This window comes from Bos mutus, chromosome 10 (genome assembly GCF_027580195.1).
Source record: "Bos mutus isolate GX-2022 chromosome 10, NWIPB_WYAK_1.1, whole genome shotgun sequence".
Lineage (NCBI taxonomy): Eukaryota > Metazoa > Chordata > Mammalia > Artiodactyla > Bovidae > Bos > Bos mutus.
The window spans coordinates 70458629-70482212 of record NC_091626.1 but is presented as its reverse complement, the minus strand read 5'-3'; the positions used below and the strand labels follow the sequence as shown (position 1 = coordinate 70482212).

At 40.6% G+C, this 23584-nt stretch overlaps 1 protein-coding gene and 1 long non-coding RNA gene across 19 annotated transcripts in view; one reads left to right on the top strand and one right to left on the bottom strand.

Annotated features, from left to right (window-relative positions):
• The window catches only part of GANC (glucosidase alpha, neutral C), a 67668-nt gene that overhangs the window by 39221 nt on the left and 4863 nt on the right, over nucleotides 1-23584 (top strand). For 9 of the 17 annotated variants that reach the window (XR_011465688.1, XR_011465685.1, XR_011465687.1 and 6 more), the window contains exons 15-24: nucleotides 641-784; nucleotides 2303-2399; nucleotides 5811-5912; nucleotides 7014-7257; nucleotides 10921-10985; nucleotides 12640-12716; nucleotides 15254-15328; nucleotides 18973-19086; nucleotides 20314-20426; nucleotides 22913-23016. Coding sequence is in view for 8 of the 17 variants with exons in the window: in XM_070378161.1 (XP_070234262.1) it covers nucleotides 641-784; nucleotides 2303-2399; nucleotides 5811-5912; nucleotides 7014-7257; nucleotides 10921-10985; nucleotides 12640-12716; nucleotides 15254-15328; nucleotides 18973-19086; nucleotides 20314-20426; nucleotides 22913-23016 (1135 nt within the window). In the remaining 9 variants the exon portion in view is untranslated. Of the gene's footprint in view, nucleotides 1-640; nucleotides 785-2302; nucleotides 2400-5810; nucleotides 5913-7013; nucleotides 7258-10920; nucleotides 10986-12639; nucleotides 12717-15253; nucleotides 15329-18972; nucleotides 19087-20313; nucleotides 20427-22912; nucleotides 23017-23584 lie in introns of those variants that run through there. The other 8 variants (XR_011465690.1, XR_011465689.1, XR_011465694.1 and 5 more) reach the window with 6 other exon arrangements.
• LOC138989411 (uncharacterized) overlaps nucleotides 6108-23584 on the bottom strand; it is a 30633-nt gene continuing 13156 nt past the window's right edge. Inside the window, exon 3 of one of the 2 annotated variants that reach the window (XR_011465697.1) lies at nucleotides 6108-6238. This is a non-coding gene — a long non-coding RNA (uncharacterized lncRNA). Of the gene's footprint in view, nucleotides 6239-22899; nucleotides 23040-23584 lie in introns of those variants that run through there. The other variant, XR_011465696.1, reaches the window with a different exon arrangement.

Sequence of the window (23584 nt, the reverse complement as noted above, 5' to 3'; positions counted from 1 at the left end):
GACTTTCAGAAAACTTGGAATGAGCTGCCTGAGAGACTCCTGGTCATTGTAACTATTCAATCAAATGCTGAGAGACCAGGGATTTTTATAAAGGGACTCCAGCACCATGTTAACTGGATGACTCAACAGCCCCTTCACTCTAAGTCAAACAATTCTCTGTAGGATACAAACTCTAGATCCTGCTGACAAATGGTATCTTAGCTGTCAAACCCTTCACAGTACTAGAGGGAAGGCAGAATCTCTTCATGGACAGCTCTAACTGCCCCTAGTAACAGTCGGAGCAGATGAGGGAGAACCTGATTGTGAACATTCACAACCTGTCCTATAGGGGTTCTCCAGGAGGTCTCAGAATGGACTTGTGGGTGATATGGGAATACAGCACAGCGCTCTTTCATTCATCAGCAAGTACTTACTGAGAACCCTCTGCTATTCAGGTTGTTCTGGGTATTTGGGATTTATCAGTGAATAAAACAGACGAAATTCCTTGCCCTGGGGAACTTTTATTCTAGCAGATGACAGAGCATAGATAATAAACAGAATAAATAATAAGGTAAATGGAGTAGGAAAGAGGATTAGGTCCGGCTGTCATATTAATCTTATCACTGTAGGAGTTTTATCATGATCAAGATTGACTTCCTAGGGATCTACTGACATCCTCCACATATGGAACGACATGAATGAGCCCTCTGTCTTTAAAGGCCCAGAGCAAACCATGCAGAAGAATGCCATTCATCACGGCAACTGGGAGCACCGGGAACTTCACAACATCTATGGCTTTTATCAGGTAAGACATCTAAAAAGCAGCCGCCTGGATCCACAGGCCCTACCTTTGGGGCTGAAAGTCATTTGCTTTGTAACAACCATACTATACTGTTCATTTCTCTTTGTGTGTCTTTTCTGTCAACTGTCATAGGTCTTATCAGGTTGTAGCCAATATAAAACATTATTTCTCCCTTTGCGTCTTTTCCTTCTATAAGGAACCTGATCGATTGATTAACTCATAGATTTTGTGAGATTAATGATAACATAGAAACATCTTCCTTGACAGGAACCATTAGTAAGGAGCGTTAGATAATCCCTCAAACCTTTTACTGAAGTAGGCTGTGCATAAATACATCAACGACAAAACAAATTTTTAAAAATTTCACAGGTTTTAAATTGTGAAAATTTTTAAATTTAAACAATTTAAATTTTTAAATTTGCTGTTTAAATACAGCAAGTCTTATGTTCATACCAGGGAAGTAAGATTTAGAACACAGAGACACAATTTCAGTATGTATACTTTCTAAATGTAGAAGGCCTTCCTTAAGTACTTAGCCTTCTCAATGGAAGGTGGTAGAATTGTCTTCCATTTGCCAGTCACATTCAAAAATCTTTGCAGTCACTTGCCCTTATATATTTGTGGTTCTTTGTTATCTTCAGAATTTAACAGTGTTCTTGTGACCCTACCACCAATTGCTATTTTCCAGTGGGAGCTGCTGGCTACATATGGCATGGTTTCCAGATAGTATCGGTTTACTTCTCTATGCAGCCTCTTGCTATAACTGTCAACTACTTTATAGTTGAAGAATTTTCTTATGTAGGCCAGAGCCAGTCACTTAACCTCTCTGAGGCTCAGTTTTTTCCATTAATGAAAACTATCTCAGAGGTTGTTGTGTAAGTTATAAGAAAAAAATCTTATAAAAATGCCTACAATAATAAGCACCAAATTAATTCTCTTTTATTATTTACCATTATTTCATTGCTATTTTTCAATTTTTATTGATTTACTTTTTTGACTGTGCTGCGTCTTAATTGCTGCTCAGGCTTTTCTCTAGTTGCGGCAAGCAGGAGCTACTCTCTAGGTGCAGTGTGCAGGCTTCTCGCTGAAGTTGCTTCTCTTGTTGTGGAACATGGGCTCTAGGACACGTAAGCTCAGTAGCTGTGGCTCCCAGGCTCTAGAGTATCGGCTCAGTAGTTGTGGTGCACAGGCTTAGTTGCTCCGCAGCATGTGGGATCTTCCCAGACCAGAGATCAAACCTGTGTCTCCTGCGTCGGCAGGCAGAGTCTTTACCTCTGAGCCACCAGGGAAGCCCCTGTTTCATTGCTATTTTAATCAAAGAAATTGTTTCACTCTTTTAATAGGGAAATTTAGAGCAGTTTCATTATATCATGAAAATTATTTGGAAGATTTTTTAAATATTTTCCATTTCATGTTCCCACCTATTATTTACTCTTTGCACATGAAATAGCTTATTGGGGATGTCTGCACCATGCCATAATTCAGTCGTCTACTTGAAATTTTTCTTCTTTGACATCACAGCAAATGGCCACTACAGAAGGACTGATCCAGCGATCTAAAGGAAAGGAGAGACCCTTTGTTCTTACACGTTCATTCTTTGCTGGATCACAAAAATATGGTAAGGACTGGCTCATATGATCATACTTAAAAACACAAGCCAGCAGCCTGTCCCTTTGACCATATATGGTATATGGTGCAACTCTGTTGATACTTTCCTTTTCAGTAGATCAGCCCTTAGATTGTAGAGAGTGATGCACCCTGAAATATTTATTTTGTCCTGAGACAGAGTAAACCAATTTTAATAAAGTTTAGTTACTTGTTTCCCATGGAAGAACTTCCCTTGTGGCTCAGCTGGTAAAGAATCCGCCTGCAATCAGGGAGACCTGGGTTTGATCCCTGGGTTGGGAAGATCCTCTGGAGAAGGGAAAGACTACCCACTCCAGTATTCTGGCCTGGAGAATTCCATGGACTGTATAGTCCATGGGGTCGCAAAGAGTCAAACACGACTGAGCAACTTTCACTTTCACTTTCCATGGAAGAATTGGCCACTTAGTTGGGAGAATGTCTTTAGAGAATCTATTTTCTGGGATGGCCATTTCTGACCCTGTCTCTTTGATTTATCAAGACCAGAGAAAATATACTTCTAACATTCCTTCAACCACCTGTTCCACTAAGCAATGTGGTTTAAAATAGACCTAGCTTTTTTGCTTGTGGTCAGTGTCATCTATAGCTGGATCCAGTTTACTAGCTAATGCAGATCTAGTTCAACCTAACCACCCCATGGCAGGAAGGCTATTTTAAGTCCCCTGGCCTTGCATAAATAACCTGAAGCTTAGGTCCTAGTTTGAGGGATCCAGCCTTTATTTTACCAGAGACATTATTAGGCCTCCTACTCCACCCCTGAAAACCAGCCCCAATGGTACTCTGTAAAAGGCCAAAATATTATCACCAGGCAAAGATATACAGAGATGCTCAACACAGCATTATTCCTGAAAATAAAAAGAAATAAAGAAAATCCAGATATCTAACAGTAAGGGAATAGTTATTAGGTTATGGTGTATTCATATGATAGACTATCATAAGGATATTTAATATATGCCTAATTGCAGGGTAGATGAGGGGGGAAAAAGCAGGATACCTAAATGTTTATATATTATCCTGATTTTGTTTAAAATATATATATATATATATATATATATATATAGAGAGAGAGAGAGAGAGAGAGAGAGAGAGAGAGAGAGAGAGGTATATGTAGGTAGTAATCTAAATGGGGCTTCCTAGATGGCACTAGTGGTAAAGAACCCACCTCTTAGTTCAGGAGACCTGGGAGACTTGGGTTCGATCCCTGAGTTGGGAAGATGGCCTGGAGGAGGGCATGGCAACACACTCCAGTATTCTTGCCTGTAGAATCCCATGGACAGAAAAGCCTGGCCAGCTCAAGTCCATGGGGTCTCAAAGAGTCAGACACGAAAGAGGCGGTTTAGCAAGCACACATGCAGTAATCTAAATGAATATAGTACCATGGTGATTATGAGTTATTTTAATTTTCTTCTTTTTTATCTGTTTTCCAAATTCTCTGTAAGTATTCTTTTTAATCACTAAAACAAGTAAGGTCTTTGAATGAAAACATTTATAAGGAGAAGTTTAAAAAAGATATAACCGGAGGTAGTAGAGGGGTAGGCTGGGGGTTTTGGGTTAGCAGATGCAAACTATTACATATAGAATGGATAAACAACATGATCCTGCTGTGTAGCACAGGGAACTATATTCAATATCCTGAGATAAACCATAATGGAAAAGAATATGAAAAATGTATATATGTATAACTGGATCACTGCTGTGTAGCAGAAATTAGCACAAAATTGTAAATCAGCTATATTTTAAAAAATAACAGAAGATATGCATATAAGTAATTTTTTTATCTCTTAAATATATTGGCCCATTGGCTAGTCTTCAATACTCTGTGTGAAGCTATTGACTTACCCCCAAAGCGTATTAAGTGAGGCATTACAAAGAATACTGTCGTATCAAGTCCTGTGCTGAGACCAACAGCCAGAGAGAATTTCCCAACTAAACAGCCATTTGAGACCTGAAAACATCTGCATATTTACATGAACTTTGTTACTTTATAAGAATGTTGTGAGTTTCAAAGTTGTTATGTAGATATATGCATACCTCATTTGAAGTCCAGGAGGAATTATGAAGGTACTGTTTTAAAAGAAAAATCCCTTGAAAATATTTCCTTTGAGGGCCATAGGACAGCCTAAAATTTCTACAAAATATTAAAACAAAAATAGCCACCAAAAGTATTTTAGTAAAAGAGAGACAAAATGTTTCAGGAGTAATATATACTTAATAAAATAAGGTTATTTTCTTTTATGACTCTCTTTAGTGTTATATATCTTTACAAGTTCTTACCAACTATTCAGTGCTCAAGAGCACTGGCTTTAGAGTCAGACTGTCTGAGCTCAAATCCTACCATATCCACTTTTGCCATATTTCCATCTGCTGTAAAATAAAGTTAGTGTTTACCTGATAGAGTTGTTGTGATGATTAAATGGAACAATACAAGCAAAGTAGCATACCTCCTGGCTCAGTGAGGGCTCTATAAATGTTAACTATTGTTATTGCTACTTTATTTTGTCTCCCTCATGTGGTCTTAAAACCTCTTACGGAGGATTTTGCAGAAAGCAGGCTAGCACATAGGCATATAGATCAATGAAACAGAATAGAGAATCCAGAAAAAGTCCGACAGATATATGATCAAATATTTAGCAGCAAAGTTGCCAAGGCAATTCAGTGGAGAAAGGAGTTTTTTCAATAAATAGTATTGAAACATGGGGTATCCTTATGGGGCGGGGTGGGGCGGGGAAAAATCTTAACCCTTACCTCACACCATACACACAAAATAACTCAGAATGGAATATACTTACATTATAAAAGTTAAAACAAACAAAAGGCTTCTAGACAAAAAATGTAGAAAACCTTTGTGACTTTGAGATGGCAAAATTTCTTATAACACAAAAAGCACAAAACATAAAAAATGATAAATTGGACTTCATCAAAAATTTTAAAAGATATTGTTAAGAAAATGAAAGTCTCTCAGTCATATCCAATTCTTTGTGACCCCATGGACTATACAGTCCATGGAATTCTCCAGGCCAGAATACTGGAGTGGGTAGCCTTTCCCTTCTCCAGGGGAACTTTCCAATCCAGGAATTAAATCCAGGTCTCCTGCATTGCAGGCAGATTCTTTACCAGCTGAGCTACCAGGGAAGCCCATTGTTACGAAAATGAAAGTCAAGTCACAGACTGAGAAAAGACATTTACAATATACATATATATTTATCAAAGAACTTGTATCCAGACTATATAAAGAACTTTCACAATTAACTAATTAAAAGAAAGAAATGTTTTCCTTTATATTAGTTTGTCTATTACAAATATGGAATCTAAATATGAAATTGAGTACACATGGGCTGATTTTTTTTTTTTTTTTCTTTTAATACCTTCTTACTGATGACCAAAGGTGCTGTGTGGACAGGTGATAACACGGCAGAGTGGAGTTACCTGAAAATTTCTATCCCTATGTTACTTACCCTCAGCGTGACTGGGATCTCTTTTTGTGGAGGTAAGATGATAGCCTCAGGCCTGAAGTGAGAGAAGAATCAGTCAGGGCGGGGGGATGTTTTCATTAAAGCTGGTCAGAAATCCCTTCTTGTGAGTTGTTTTCAACAGAATAAACGTGGGAAAGAGAAAATGAGGAGAATGGAGAACAGACTAGAGAGGAGAATGAAGGGGATGCTTCAGCACTGCGAGCGTCCCGTCTGAACTGAGGACATGAAGTAAAGTCATCAGAAAGCAAGCCGCAGTGTTCTTTTCCTCATTCTCTTACTGCTCTGTTCCTTAGACACTCTTGATAACTGAGTTTCTCTTCTTGAAATACTCCTGTTCTATCTGAAAGTGAGAAAAATGGAGAGAACGACAAAAGAATTTAACAAATCAGAAATCAGCTATACGGAAATCCTGTGGCATTTTATATATACACACACACACTTGGAAAAGATAAAATTTAGTTAAAATAAGATTCTCTGATGGGTTGCTTTCCCCTAATCCTAGTAATTCTCTGCAGATGAGAAATCTCAGTATAGAGATGCTCAACCTGGCTACAGGTCCAGCTGCTCCTTGTTTTCTGTGGGACTGGAAGCACTTAATGTCACATTTTGATAGATGTGTTTTTTAATAGCACTAATTCACATTTGACACAAAGAATGTGTATCCTGCTTAAGGGCTAAGCCTGAAATTTTCTCCCTAAATTTCTAATTCTGATTATGTCTCTCTCTTTAGTTCTTTCTATAGTTTTTATCTTGCTTTCAAACAAAATCAATTGCCAACCACCGCCTCCTCCTGCCATCACTAAATACAGGCTTATTGAATCAGGCAGATATTATGTAGTTTCTGAGTTACCAAGGTCCAGGACAAACAGAAATGTTGATCTTGCAATAAAGCCTTTTGACAGGAGAAGAACATATTCAAAGAGCATATTGTCAGATCCCCAAACAGCCTGAGGTTTGTAGTGTGTGCTTCCTAATCTGAGGCCACAGTTTGATGCTGTCGTTTTGAGTGCACATACATACCTTTGCCCTTTTGGTCTGCAAGGCCTTATCTTACCTGTGGGCATCATCTGTGACGCCCGGGTATCTCACTCAGCCTTTCTTTACTGACTAATCAGCGGATGTAGGTGGCTTCATCGGGGATCCAGAGGCAGAGCTGCTAGTGCGGTGGTACCAGGCAGGAGCCTACCAGCCCTTCTTCCGTGGCCATGCCACCATGAACACCAAGCGACGGGAGCCCTGGCTCTTTGGGGAGGAGCACACCCGGCTCATCCGAGAAGCCATCAGAGAGCGCTACACCCTCCTGCCCTACTGGTATTCTCTGTTCTACTCTGCACATGTGGCTTCTCAACCTGTCATGAGGTAAACAGGCTTCACCACCACCCCAGTAACCAGTCTCTACCAGAAGACCCCCTCAGCCACTGGCAATGGAGTTATTACAGTGATTGCAAAAGAAAAGCCAGATGTTTAACCAAGTGTCAGTCAGGTTATTGAGCACCAACTGTGAGCAGGGTCAGGCAGTAGAGGTCACGGAAGATAAAAACTAGATCTCCTGCTATTTGGTGATTCAAGCATTAATATTTGGTTAGTGTTAGTCGTTCAGTCGTGTCCAACTCTTTGTAACCTTTGAATAGTAGCCTCTGTCCATGGAATTTTCCAGGCAAGAATACTGGAGTGGGGTAGCCATTCCATTCGCCAGGGGATCTTCCCGACCCAGGGATTGAACCTGGGTCTCCTGCACTCCAGGCAGATTCTTTACCATCCAAGCCACCAGGGAAACCCATAATATTTAGTAGGAGATAGAAATAGAAGGGGAGAAGGCAATGGCACCCCACTCCAGTGCTCTTGCCTGGAAAATCCCATGGACGAAGGAGCCTGGTGGGCTGCAGTCCATGGGGTCGCTAGGAGTTGGACACAACTGGGCGACTTCACTTTCACTTTTCACTTTCATGCATTGGAGAAGGAAATGGCAACCCACTCCAGTGTTCTTGCCTGGAGAATCCCAGGGACGGGGGAACCTGGTGGGCTGCCATCTATGGGGTCGCACAGAGTCGGACACGACTGAAGCAACTTAGCAGCAGCAGCAGCAGAAATAGAAGGAAGAAAGAAAGAAGGAAGGAAGAGAAAGAAAAGATAAAGTGACTTTGTACTTCAGTTCATCTAGTTTTTAACCTCTGTAGGGAAACAAAACATGCCACCCCAAACTGTGTCTTTTCGGCTTGAGGATTCTTAGGAGCTGATTGTTTTTAAACATACAAAAGGCTCAGGAAGTCTTTCTTTTTAACCTCCTCCTTAAATGCCTATAAGAATTTAGATAAAGAGCTTGGTCCAGGAAGTACATTATCACCAGAGAGATACCTATAAGGAGTATGAGCTAAGCATAGTAAGAGGAAGCTGGGAACTAAAGTCTTCTCTGTGTCCCATTGTCTTTGCATGGCCCCACAAATGTTTATCAAACATTTGTTTTTCCATCTCCGAGTGAATATCTTGCCTCACTTTTGGGTTTTTATCTTTTTTTTTTTTTTTTTTTGGCTGCACCATGAGGCATATGGGATCTTAGTTCCCAGACCAGGGACAGAACCCATGCCCCCTGCAGGGGAAGCACAGAGTCTTAACCACTGGACTGCCAGGGGAAGTTTCCTTCCTCCCCTTTGAAATCCCAAACCTCACTCACTTCTCCTTCTCTCAGGTGTTATATCAGCCTCAATTGCCTATCTTGTCTTTAGGCAGTATATTTTTATGGAGCTCCTGTTTATACATCATTAAATTTGATTTTCTACTGTTAAACTCTGTCTTGTCAACTTAATTCTTAGACCAGTCAGAAAAACCTAGAAGGATAGAGGAAAGTAGCTTTTTCATCCCCCACACCCACAAGCCTTCTCTCATGAAGAACAACTTATTCTGCCAGTCTTAGCTCTTTCTTACCCTTAGGGCTTTTTCTGGTGTATAAATTATATTCTGATTCTATTTTGAAGGCAAGATGTGAATGCCAACTTTCCGGGTTAGAGACCAGTACACACAGAGACACATGTAGTACATCAAGACCTCTAGATCAGCAGTTCCTCAGCCTGACTCAGATCAGAATCACCTGGGGAGCTTTTTTAAAAATACAGATTCCCAGGCTAGACCTCCAAACCTATTATGAGTCCCTTGGTTAAGTTCCAGAGATCTATGTTTGTTGGAAGTTTTCCTGGTGATTTTAGACACCAGCCAAGTTTAGATGCTTCGTTACTATTTAATAACAAAGAAATAGATTATTCCAAAGGCTAGTGAATAAAATGAAAATGTTTCTCTTATTAAAAAGTATCTTTCCCTCATGAAATTGAAAGCAACGTTAGAACCATGAAGTTAATATCCAGAGATATTGAAAGTTTTGTGATTTTAATAAGCCCAAATGCCTCCTACTTAGTTGTGTACAACAGTAACAATAAAACAAAACCCAAACACCACACAAGTTTCTGAAACCTCCAAAAATGTTGCCAACTTGAAAACAAGAAAAACCAATTCTTTTCACTTACATAATGATTAAGGATGCATGAAAAGCAGTAACAATTAAAAAATGGCACAGATTCTACATTATAAAATTCAGTTTTACCAACATTTAAGTTTGGTAGAGACCAACACAATACAGAAAGTGAAGAAGAACTAAAGAGCCTCTTGATGAAAGTGAAAGAGGAGAGTGAAAAAGTTGGCTTAAAGCTCAACATTCAGAAAACTAAGATCATGGCGTCTGGTCCCATCACTTCATGGCAAATAGATGGGGAAACAGTGGAAACAGTGGCTGACTTTATTTTTTTGGGCTCCAAAGTCACTGCAGATGGTGGCTGCAGCCATGAAATTAAAAGACGCTTACTCCTTGGAAGGAAAGTTATGACCAACTTAGATAGCATATTCAAAAGCAGAGACATTACTTTGCCAACAAAGGTCCATCTAGTCAAGGCTATGGTTTTTCCAGTAGTCATGTATGGATGTGAGAATTGGACTGTAAAGAAAGCTGAGCACTGAAGAATTGATGCTTTTGAACTGTGGTGTTGGAGAAGACTCTTGAGAGTCCCTTGGACTGCAGGGACATCCACCCAGTCCATTCTAAAGGAGATCAGTCCTGGGTGTTCATTGGAAGGACTGATGTTGATGTTGAAACTCCAATACTTTGGCCACCTGATGCGAAGAGCTGACTCATTTGAAAAGACCCTGATGCTGGGAAAGATTGAAGGCAGGAGGAGAAGGGGACGACAGAGGATGAGATGATTGGATGGCATCGCCGACTCAATGGAGATGAGTTTGAATAAACTCCGGGGAGTTGGTGATGGACAGGGAGGCCTGGCGTGCTGTGGTCCATGGGGTCGTGAAGACTCAGACATGACTGAGCGACTGAACTGAACTGAACTGAACTGAACACAATACAGTTAAGCAGTTATCCTTCAATTAAAAATAAATTAATTAAAAAAACATTTAGTTTGTTTTACACCAAACATATTAGGCATTTGGACTTGGGCAAAGTTCTGATTATGCCTGTCAGAGTAACTTAGTGCTCAACAATGAGAACAAGAAGTTTCGGGTACTAGAATTCTCAAGCTTTAATTGGGACCATTTAAGCTAACAGACAGCTCTTTCACACAAGAAAAGTATATAGTAATCATAACAAGGGGATCCCAGTTGGTGCTAATGATAAAGAACCCACCTGCCAGTGCAGGGGATGTAAGAGACTGGGTTCGATCCCTGGGTCTAGAAGATCCCCTGAAGAAGGGAATGCAACCCATCCAGTATTCTTGCCTGAGAAGTCCCATGGACAGAGGAGCCTGATGGGCTATAGCCCGTGGAGCTGCAAAGAGTTGAACAAGACTTAGCAACTAAAAAACAACAATAATCATAACCAGTGCTCATAAAATCTTGACTTATATGAAAAGAGTCTTGACTTTTTCCAATTTCCTTTGAATAGTTATAAAACTGAAAATATGAATGATTGAATTATAAAAAAAAATCTAATGATGTTGAAGTAAGAAATTTCTTTTTTCTTTTCCCCAGGCCTCTGTGGGTAGAGTTCCCTAATGAATTAGAGACTTTTAGTGTGGAAGATGAATACATGCTGGGTGAGCATTTCTGGATTAATTTTACTTCTGAGAAATACTATAATTATGTTTTTATTATATTTTCTAGTATAGGAACACTAAAAAGTCCCTAGTCTCAAGAAAGCCAAAAAGAAAAGAAATTTCATCACCAAGATTTTTCGTGTATTGGTGGGATCCCAACTCTATTCTTTCGTCATGTAGTGCTTCTCATAGCATGTTAACGTCATATAAACCCATTGCGTTTGTGAATGCCGTTTGGAATTCTTGTTCAGGGACCACCTCTAAGCCTTAAGATACCACCACAGGGAAGGGAAGTCGAAAAAAGTAAACCAGACAGAGAGCTTATTTCATATGCAAAACAGGACTGGGGTTGTTTGTTTGTTTTTGGTTGGGTTAATCATATTTGGAACAGGAAAATTTATCATTTGGGTAATGTGTTCAAGAGGCCAGACTTGGCAGAGAGTTGCCCAAAAGGTGAATTCTGTTTCTAAAGAGTAGAACCTCCAAAATGTAAAAAAACCTATCTCTTTAGGTCTCCACTCATCCTTGGGTCTCAAGTTAAAAAGCTACTACTTCCTTAGAGAAAATTTTCCTCATCAAAATTGCTTCCTAGTATCTAATTCCACCTGCCTTAGTCAAAATCAGTCCCTCTTAATACATAATTTTCATTCCATTTTGTACTTTTACCAGTTTACTATTTGTCTTAGCTCTAATTAATTTGTAATTACTTGTTTAATATCTGGTTTTGACTGTAAACTTGATGAGGGCAGGAACCATGTCTGTCTAATTTGAAGCTACATTCCTCGAGCCTAGCACAGTGCCTGGTCCTTAGCAGAATTCAATGAATATTTGTTGAATTAAATAGTGAATTTGTAATTGGATGAATTTTACATATGCTAGTGCCAAGATTAAAACAAAATTAATAATCCAGATTTCCTTTAAGGGAATTATAGTTTTCCTGATGATACCTGCCCAAGAAAGAGGGCCTGAATATCTATGCAGACCACACCTCTGGGTCACAGTTGTAGACTCACTACATTTAAAGTCACATATAGCAAACAGTGAAGCACTGGGAGAAGTGAAATGGTGCTTTCATACTACAGCTGTGCACAAAGTGAGACTGTGCTGGCCTATGTCAGGGTCCCTCCTGTAATCCTAATACACCATAAGTGCATTAATGATAGGCAATGATACAGTCACCTCTGATCACCTGTCCTCTTTCTAACTCACAATACATCTCCCTGAGGAATCATTGGCTCAACTCACCAGGATCTCTGCCTTTAAGAAGTTCAGTTGAGTGGTCTTTGAAACCACAAAAGCACTCAATTAAGAAAGCAGCATTGAAACGTATACATTACCATATGTAAAATTACATAGCCAGTGGAAATTTGCTGTATGACACAGGAAGCTCAAATCCGGTGCTCTGTGACAACCTAGAGGGGTGGGATGGGGTGGAAGGTAGGATGTGGGAGACAGGTTCAGAAAGGAAGGGACATATGTATACCTAAGGCTGATGCATGTTGATATGTGGCAGAGACCAACATAATAATGTAAAGCGATTATCCTCCAATTACAAATAAATAAATTTAAATTAAAAAAAATTTTTTTTAAAGAGAAGGGATGTTTTCAGACCTCTCATAGTGATATTCAACTTTATTTCTTCTCCACTTTTCAGGAGGTGCTTTATTGGTTCATCCAGTCACAGAACCAAAGGCTACTGTTGTTGATGTGTTTCTGCCAGGGTCAAGTGAGGTAACAGTAAACAACAAACATCTGCATACCTTATGTGTGTATGTCTTCCTTTCAAACTTGGTGGCTTAAAACGACAAAAACTTATGCTCTCACAGTACTGGAGGCTTGAAGTCCAAAATCACAACGTGGGCAGAGTTGGTTCTTCCTGGAGGTTCTGAGGGAGAGGCTGTGCCATGCCACTCTCCACGCTCCCCGCTTCCGGGGGCTGCCTGCGCTCTTGGCATTCCTTGGCTTGTACCCACCTCACTTCAGTCTATGCCTCCATCTTCACTGTGTGTGTCTGTGTCTCCTCTCCCATCTGTCTCTTACGAGACACTTGTGATGATATTTAGGGCCTATGTAAATAAATCCAGATAATCTCCTTACCTTAAGATCCTCAATTTAGTCAAATCTGTTCCCCTAAAGGTAATATTCACTCCTTCCAGGGATTAGGAAGCAAATATATCTTTTTGAAGGGCCACCATCCGGCCCACTACACCTGTCATCACTGATATTACAGTAACCAGGCTTTTCTACAGAAAGCCCATGAATGACGTTCTTTCTGCTTGGTTTCTCTAGGAATTTGTAGTTCTGAAGGTGGGGGCTCTTTACAAAGGTTCCCCTGCAAAGCAGAAACCTGAGAAAAAGGTTAAATATTACAACAGCTAAATGAAATGGCTTGCCAAGCATTTCTGCTAAGAGTTTCTTAAATTAATTCTAAGTGCAGGCTCCCATTAAGAGGAGCTAGCTCCCTGTCTGACTTTGCCACAGTTTCTATTAATGACCTATTATCATTTCAATCACACTGTTATGACTATGTAGCCTATGCTTTCAACACTCCTGTTTCCAGGAGTGTTCTGTGATTGTTTCTCTTGCTACATCTTCCCAAAGCCTGGGTAGGAGAGCCGCTGCTTCTTGCTGATTAGCTAGTAAAGTACCACAACGGGCAGAGAGCTATCTCACAGCCTGGCTGTCACCTTCCCGTGTTCTGTACAGCACATCCCTCTCCTGCAAGTCTCTTTCTTGGGGAGGCCTTCTCTGACACCCTCTTTAAGATTACAGACCACTCCCACTGCCCCTGGTACTATCCAGTTCTCCTGCATCCTTTATTTGTCTCTGTAGAACATGCCATTTTAAACACCCTAAAATTTACTTTTATGTTTTGTTTATTATTTATCTCTCCCATTAAAATGTTAGCTTTTTGAAGGCCATGATTTTTATCTGTTAATGGCCTCGCATTAATGGCCTATCTGTTAATGTATCCCTCACATCTAGACAGGCATGTGGCACATAGTAGGCCATCTGTAAGTACTTGCTGGGTGAAGAGCTCAGTAACTAAGCTCTGGGTCTCATCTATATGGTGTTTTGTACCAGTTGTACCCTTCTTAGGCTGGGAATCTTTGATTATGTTACCACACACCCTATGCCTCTCATTTCAATCAGACTGGAAATGGTTGATGGATAATGCCCAAATCTTGTTTGAATCCTTTTTTTTTTTAACCTTTCACTCCCACCAACTTTTTGTCTTGAGCTACTAGAATTCACCAAAGGAAGACATTACAAGGAAAGATAGCTAAGGGATTATCCCTTGTAAACATAGACACAGAAATCCTTGACAATACATTAGGCAACTGAATCCAGCCAAAGATAATACTTCAAGACAAGGTAGGACTGATGCAGTTGAATTGAGAGTTCACTGCAGCTGACAATTGTCAGGGCACAGCCCTCTCCCAGTGATGGCAGGACAGTGACAGATTCAACATCCCAGCTTTATACAGCCTCTGATAATCCCAGGAGGTGAACTGTGGCTGCCAGAAATTACACTGGACTAGAAGAGAGAAAAAGGTTTTCTTTTCATCCTTCAGATAGTATCTTAAGGATTTATCCCATCAAATTACTTTGGCAGGAGCTTTTTGGCACTTTAGCAAGTAAACCCCCTCGATGGGCATCTCAGATAAGAGTTTGAACCTCGTCCCTGAATTGTACTCTGTTTTTAAAAAATGACACTGTATTAGTAATCCAAATTTCCATTTGTTTTTCTCTAAGGTCTGTTTCCCTGTCAGATACTTCCTTTTCTCCTGCCTCATTTGTAATTTATTTGCTTGCTGTGTGCTTTTCTGTTTTGTTGTTTTCTCTCTTCCATCATCTTTTTCACTATAAGATCATTACATTTTTATAAGCCAGTTGAACTATAAAATCCATGAGGGTAGGTTCTAGGTCTTTCTGTTCACTTGTGTGTACCCAGCAATGCTGGGCACATGGTAAGTTGTTCAGTAAATAACTTTTGGATGGATGGATGGAAAAATGAATGGCCTTTTAACTCAGCTTAATCCATCTCAGTACTAGGTTAGTTAGTCCTTTGGGATTTTCTTAAAAGCATATGTTCTCTCGAACTTCTATTCAAGATTTTTTAAATTATACTTAAATTTTTTTTAATTATACTTATTTTAGCTTTCTGGTTATTTGAAATCCAACTAAATGGATGTTTTATTAAATGATGAAATCATGAGAAAAATGTGCTTATACACATTTTTTCACTAAGTTCTATTTCTTTTCAGATTTGGTATGACTCTAAGACATTTGCTCACTGGAAAGGAGCGTGTACAGTAAAGATCCCAGTAACCTTGGACGCTGTAAGCTATTTTCAGACTGTTATTTTTACCTATTGTGCTGATTAGTTTACTCAGGCTGCCATGACAAAATACCATAGACTGACTGGCTTCAACAATAGAAAGTTAATTTCTCACAGTCTGGAGGCTGGAAGCCCCAGATCAAGGGGCGAACCAGTTCGGGTCCTGGGGAGGATTTCTTCCTGGCATGGAGACAGACACTTTCTTGATGCATCCTCTTATGGTAGAGGGAGCGTGTGCTCGTCTTGTCTCTTATGACACTACTTGTTTGGATCAGGGCCCCACTCCTATGACTTCATTTAATCTTAATTACCTCTGTAAAGGTCTCCAAATACAGTCACACAGGGGCTTAGGGCTTCACTCTGTGAATTTTGTGGGGACACATTCAGTTCATAACACATGCCTTCATAGAAAGAGCCAAGGACGTCAGTGTATAGTAACATATACACATGGAGACTGAATGTAGATTAGTAGAGGGGTTCCCTGGTGGTTCAGACGGTGAAGAGTCCGCCTGCAATTTGGGAGACCTGGGTCAATTCCTGGGTTGGGAAGATTCCCTGGATTGGGAAGATCCCCTGGAGGAGGGCATGGCAACCCACTCTAGTGTTCTTGCCTGGAGAATCCCCAAGGACAGAGGAGCCTGGAGGGCTACAGTCCATATGGTCACAAAAAGTTGGGCCCAACTGAGCAACTAAGCACAGCATACAGTACAGAACTGAAGGCAGGGAGAGGGTTTGGGGAGCAATGGCGAGTGACCATTAAAGGGTACAGGGTTTCTTTTGGGGGGTGATTTTTAATTGATTATGCTGATGGTTGCATGACTCTGAATATACTAAAAACCATTCAATTGTACACTGTAAATGGATGAATTGTATGACATGTGAATTTTTATCAATAAAACTGCCAAAATGGGAAGGGAAAAAAAGAGTATAAAAATAACATGTACTCTGAGTTCACAGTTTGGAACACTGAAGACACAGTTCTTCCACATTTATTTACCTTTGTGTGTCTAAGAAAAAGAATCACACTGACAACAGGGAGTAAACACAGTGATAGCACACGTACCATACAGAATGGCCTCTACAGCACCAAGTCAGGACACATGAGTTTCTAGTTGGACCTCTAGGCCCAAGGGGAGGCTATGAGTTATGATGTTAGACCCAGAGCGGCCCATGCAGGCTGCATTTCCTTTTTTAAAAATTAACTCATTTGTTATTTATTTGGGTGTATCAGGTCTTGGCTGCAGCACGCAGGGTCTTCACTGTGTCATGTGGGATCTTTAGTTGCGGTGCACAGACTATCTAGTTGTAGTGTGCAGACTTACTTGTCCTGCGTGATGTGGGATCTTAGTTCCCCGACCAGGGATGGAACCTGAGTCCCCTGTATTGCAAGGTGGATTTTTAACCACTGGACCACCAGGGAAGTCCCCCAGGGTGCATTTCTGAAGGGAAGTTTGTTCCTGCAACTGAATCACAGCCACTACCAGAGACTTGAAGTAGTGTGAAAATTTTTAAATAGATGTATGTTATTTTTTTAAATTCTCAGCAGCAATATGAACTCCATTATAGAGAAAATAGGGCTTCCCTGGTAGCTCACATGGTATAGAATCCACCCAGGAGACCTGGATTCAATTCCTGGGTCAGGAAGGTCCCTTGGAGAAGGGAATGGCAACCCACTCCAGTATTCTTGCCTGGAAAATCCCATGAACAAAGCAGCTTGGCAGGCTATAATCCATGGAGTCAAAAAGAGTCAGACATGACTGAGCGACTAACATGTTCACGTTCACATAGAGAAAATGATTTCAGATGCCAACTTTCAGATCTAGAATAGACCTTAACATTCATCTGCTTGAATCCCTCATGCTTACAGGTGAAGACAGGGAGGTTCAGAGAAGTTAAATTACTTGTCCAGGGTTTCAGCTAAATTGTGAACTGAGATAAGAACTGAGATAAGACCCCAGGTCAATTGGACTTCCACTCCAGGGCCTATCCGTATTAACTTACTGCATCATTCTTTGAAGGAAAATAAAAGAAGAAGAAATTGACTGATGCAGGTGGGAAGTAAATGTGCTTTTACTTCTTGCTGCGAGTCAAGCAGACTGTGGACATCTTGCCTACTCCACCCTCACTGACAACTTTCTGTGTACAGCAGTCCCCCTTATCCGAGGCTTCATGTTCCTCAGTTTCAGTTACCTTCAGTCAACTGCGGCCCCAAAGTATTAACTGTGGTCCAGAAATACTAAATGGAAAATTCCAGAAATAATTCATAAGTTTTAAACTGCATGCTACCCTGAGGAGCATGATGAAATCTTGTGCCATCCTGCTTCATCCTGCCCAGGACATGACTCATCCCTCAGTCCAGCAGATCCAAGCTGTGTATGCTACCCACCCATTAGTATAGGGAAGGTATCATTATATAGGGTTCAGAACTCTCCTCGGTCTCAGGCATCCACTGGGGATCTGGGAACATATCCCCCGTGGAGGAAGGGGGTGCCTACTGTATTCTAGCTCTTCTCCCCACTGGCAGCTTACTCAAAGCAAAGTATAAGCCCTCATGTGATCCAGGGAGCTTCCTAAGAGAGGACTACACTGGGAGGCATGGAACCTACTGGATTGTCCTTGCCAGGAGTGCTATTCCAGAAGACCCATGCCTACAGCTCTGTCGTCAGAGTCACACCAAGTGCCCTTGGCAGGTTCTATAACAGAGATTTCACAGATTCACCCTCAGAATTGAGCCAGTCATCCTAGTGATGCAGGGAAGCAGGGACCAAGAAGTGTATAGGCTGGAGTAGGGACAACAGTTGTCTATCCCAAACCAAGAAACCACCATCTTTTATGAACGTATACACATGTATATCTGGGCCTGCTTGCATAGACATAAAAATCCCCTCTTTAGCATGGTCCTAAAAATAAACTTGTTTGTTATATTGACAGGAAAATTAAAAATACAAAGCAGGAAAGGCTACCTATAGGATAGTCAGAATAGATAATAAGTGGATGGAGGGTGAGAAGTTTTCCCTAATAATTTTTTAAATGAACCATTTTTAATATTTGAACTCTTTTCCTTTTAATGCCAGGGCCTGTGGTAAGCTACAAGCTGGGAGAAAAGAATACCCCCTTCCCCATGAGGGATATGTTCCAAGACCCCAAATGGATGCCTGAAGCCAAGGAGAGTACAGAACCCTATATAAAGATATTTTCCCCTATACTAATGAATTTGTGTTCACAAATTTATTTTGCTTTAGAGTCTGCATTATAAAGAATGTATAATGGGACTTTCCTGGCAGTCCAGTGGTTAAGAATCCACCTGCCAGTTCAGAAAACATGGGTTCCATCCCTGCTCTGGGAAGATTCCACATGTCACAGGGCGACTAAGCCTATGCACCACAGCTACTGAACCCATGCACTCTGGAGCCTGTGCTCCTCAACAAGAGAAGCCACCGCAATGAGAAGCGTGCGCACCACAGCTAGAGAGTGGTCTGTGTTCAGTGCAACTAGAGAGAGCCCAAGCGCAGCAACAAAGACCCAGCACAGCCAAAACTAACTAAATAACATTTTTGAAAAAAGAATGTATAATGAAATATTTTAAAAGCCTACTTTGAAATTGCCTTATATGAATCCTCCTCTGAGAGTATTCTCCTATTGTAGATACCAGTGTTTCAACGTGGTGGAAGTGTGGTACCAATAAAGACCACTATAGGAAGATCCACAGGCTTCATGACTGATTCCCCGTATGGACTCCGAGTCGCTCTAAGCACTAAGGTACTTGAAAAATATTACTTTTACACCTCTTGTTTGTTATGACTCTGTCTCTTTACAGTGGTAGCTTTGAGTGTATAAAAGTGGTGAAGCCCATCTATGGGATAGGTGGTTCTGATGTTTGTCTAGAAATCAAAAATTTGAATCATTTCTGCATCATTGTCCAACTTATCTAACTTTCCTGGAATTGTTCTTCAGGGAACTCTGAGAACTAGAAATGATAGAAATTTCCTCTAGGGTACTGTGACCCTTCGTGCTCTGCAGCTTGGCATTGATCACCACTGGGCTGAAAGCTCATTGGGCCATAGCAGCCTGCCATGTGGATTAGCCCTGACTCTCAGTCTCCGGTAAAAGGGTCCTGTGTCTATGCAACATTCCAGGGACGCAGTCCCACACACAACAACTTTCATTCTCATTGGATGGCTCAAACAACTACAATCTCCTAGAGTAAGGTCTGGAAGGATCCAGAATTGATCTGTTCTTTTGAGGAGATCTTTTGAGCTGAATGAGGCCTATGGCAGATTCCTCTCCTAACCGTTTGCCAAAATACAGTGCCAGACACAAATCCTCACTCTTAAGCAAATGTTATAATTCACTTTCTTTTTCTTACATTTTTCTCTTCCATCCATTTCTTTTAAGCATGTATTCTTGGGTCAAACTATGGGCCTTGGGCCCATGGGAGGCCATGGAATAAATTGCAAGAGACTTGAGGTCCATAGCTCATGAAGCATTGTCAGTAACAGGGAACTGCCATATGGAGTGCTGTGACATTGTCTGACATGCAAAAGGGATCCTCCTACCAAAAGACAGTAGGAAGTAGGCACCATTCTCCAAATGGAGGTTCTTCTAAAGATAGCTAATCTCATCCATTATATTCTTTTTCCTTTTAACTTCAGTTTCACTGGGTGAACATTTCTTGACCTATTATCACATTTTAGGGCAGTATTTTTGAAATCACCTATGCCACTGACCATACTTCACAGTTTAAATCTCTTTCAACAAAGCCTAACTCTCTGTGCCTCCTCTTGTGTGACTTCCTTATTCATATTATTTCACAAATGGGTATTGAGTGTTTATATAGTTTATGATGACTTTGTACAGCTTTAATATTAAGCAGTTGTTCAACATAATTTTTCACAGATTTTGTAATCAGTTATTTCCTTTAGGGAGGGACAGTCTTTTCCAAGAAAACTATTACATGAGCATACTGTCTGTGATTCCACTCTCCAGGGTTCTGCCATGGGTGAATTCTATCTTGATGATGGGCATTCTTTCCAATACCTCCACCAGAAGCAATTCTTGCACAGGAAGTTTTCATTTTCCTCAGGTGTTTTGACCAACAGGTAATGGCAGCTAAAAGAGCCATGTGCTTTCATAAATAAATTATGCTATCCATTTGCTATCCTTAAATGCACAGCTAATGTTTTAAGGTACTATTTTTAAAAATTAATAATGAAGGCCATTTGTATTTTTCATCTTCTTTTCTTTGAGATTGATTAATGTATGATATAGAAATAAAATTTTAATATAAATATACAAGTATAGTATACAAATACAGTTGTAGTATATTTACAGTATACGGTGTGATGACTTGATAAATGTATACATTGTGGAAGTATTCCCCTCATCAAGTTAATTAACATGTCCATCACCTCACATGTTTAACCTTTTTTTTTCCAGCTTTTGATGAGAACACAAGTTCTACTCTCTTAGCAAATTTCAGATATGCAATACAACTGTATTTGCCATGTTGGATATTTGATTCTCAAACCTTCTTCATCTTATAACTGAAAGTCTGTACTCTTCTACCAGCCTCTCCCTACTTCTCCCACCCCTCACCCCCTAGAAACCACCATTTTACTCTGTTTCTATGAGTTCAACTCTTTTTTCCTTTTTTTCTTTTTTTTTGCATTCCTCATATAAGTGATGCCATTCATCACTTTGTTGAATATTTCAGTCCACTTCTTGTACTGTTCAGGTCTGTGTTTTGTTAGGTACTTTTTAATATTTTCCATATGTATTGAAATTCTCATTTTGTTCATGTACTGCTCTTTGAACTTGGTGAGCATCCTTATGACCATTGGTTTGAACTATCTATCAGGTAAACAATTTATCTCTATTTCAATAAGGTCAGTTTCTATAGATTAATCATGTTCTTTTGTTAGGAACATATTCTCCTGTTTCATCTGCCTTGACTCCTGGTGGTGTTTCTCACATTAGATAAGACAGCCATGTCTTCCAGTCTTTACAGACTGGCCTCATGTAGGAGATGATCCTCATTGATCAGCCTGTCCTGAGCTCCTTATAGCTTCCAGACCTTTGTGATTATCCACACTGCCATGTTTGTTTTAGTGACTGCCAGTAGTTAAGGATATGGTGAGACCCATCCGTATCCCAAGGGGCATATTTTAGTCATCACCTATATACAGGCTGATTAGAACCTTCACGCAGTAGCTGGGAAAGTATGCAGTTAGATCCTTTCCAGGAAGGACCTGGGAGATGGATATTTTTGCCTGCTCCCTCTGCACTGATCCCTGGGGGGATAGCCACACTGCCTATTGACAACTGCTTCTTTATTTGCTGTAATTAACTTCATTGGCTCTCAGAGCGAGGTGATTTGAGGGCCTATCTCTCCAGGTGGGAGCCTTGAAAGGATGGACACTGGAAGTGTGATCCAAACCTTTTACTTTTCCTGGAGAAGCTAGGAGTTGCAAATTCCTTCCCAATTGTACGGGACTATGCCAGGGGTGGGCTTCCCTGGTAGCTCAGCGGTAAAGAATCCACCTGTAGTGCTGGAGTCACAGGAGATGCAGGTTCATTCCCTGGGTTGAAAAGATTCCCTGGAGGAGGGCATGGCAACTCACTCCAGTTTTCTTGCCTGGAGAACCCCCATGGACAGAGGAGCCTGGAGCCTACAGTCCATAGGGTCACAAAGAGTCAGATACAACTGAAGTGACTTAGCACGCAAACATGCCAGGGGTGGGGGTTATATGGGAAGTGTGTTTCAGCCTTTCCTGCTTGTTTTGATGTGGGTATTTTCTCAGTCACCCAATGTGCAGGAGTCACTCAGCTAGTTTTCTGGTTTCTCTCATAGAGAATGGTTCCATGTGTAGCTTTATTTTCAGTGCATCTGTTGGAAAAGAGAAATTCAGGAGCCACTCATGTTGGCACTTTGCTCTGGAGCCCCCGGGAGTACTTTTCAATCACTCTTATGAACATCCCTTCCTTATTGTCTTCATCTTCCTTTCCTTCCTTCTCTGAAAAATGAAAAAGAATTCAGTATAAATTCCTATTAATCCCATTTATTTATCTGTTCAAACATTCATTAAGGATCTGATTTCTTGCAATTTGATTGCAGCATCCAAGTCACATTTGGGACTTCAGTGTCCTTAAGTGATGTCCCTCCAAATGGTTTGTTAAAGGAAGACTGCTGGTTAGCTTGGGCTTCCCAGATGACTCAGTGGTAAACAATCCTCCTGCCATGACACAGGAGATGTGGGTTTGATCCCTGGGTCAGGAAGATCTCCTGGAGTAGGAAATGGCAACCTGTTTCACTATTCTTGCCTGGAAAATTCCATGGACAGAGGAGCCTGGTGGTCTACGGTTCATGGAGTTGCAGAGAGTCAGACATGACTGAGCACGTGTGCATTGGTTGGCTTGTCTTTGCATATAGAGTCGTCTTTTTCCATCTCTTCATCCTAGTAAATGTGACAGCTATATGTTTCATGCCTCCATAGGCATGAAGGATGGGAGGGGATGGTGATCTGGTAGCCAGTCCAAACCCCTGTTCCTCTCCTTTTCCTAATGTCATTTGTTGTATCTGTTCCAGTTGTGCTGACGAGAGGGGTCATTATCCCAGCAAGTGTGTGGTGGAGCAGATCTTGGTCCTAGGCCTCAAGAAGCAGCCATCTTCTGTGACTGTCCACTCAGCTGGTAAGGAAACAGGCCACTTGGTTCTATAAGCATAGAAGTATTTGACATAAAGAGATGGTTAGTCTAAAACTGATGTAATGTGCTTAGCCAAGTGGACTCTGCTCTTTCTGGCAAGAGTCAAATATATTAGTATCTAGAGGGAACGAAGCCATCCTGCTTCTTTCTTCATCAACTGTCTTTCTGCTCATTGTAAGCTGTTAATATTTTCCTGAGGGAAATCATGTGAGGCTTGAAATAATATTGTAGCTTTTCTGAATATTTGGTTTAAACTGTAGGTATCTAAAGTCGTAGGGAATCCTACTGATATTTATTGAGTTTCTTAAAGGACCTGGGACAGGATATATCTTTTTTCAACCTACTGAATTTGCTGGACAAATCACTTTGCTCCTTACAGTTTCTTTTCATTCAGTCTTTTACTCAAAACACTGGAGTGCTTCATGTTTTAAAAATTCATGGAAGTCCAGGAGTATAAGTGGTATTAATTTGGATTCTCCTATATGGAATATAAGATTTTATGACAGAGACAGAAACTTTTTAAATTCAAAGAAAAGACATTTCTTTCCTGGAT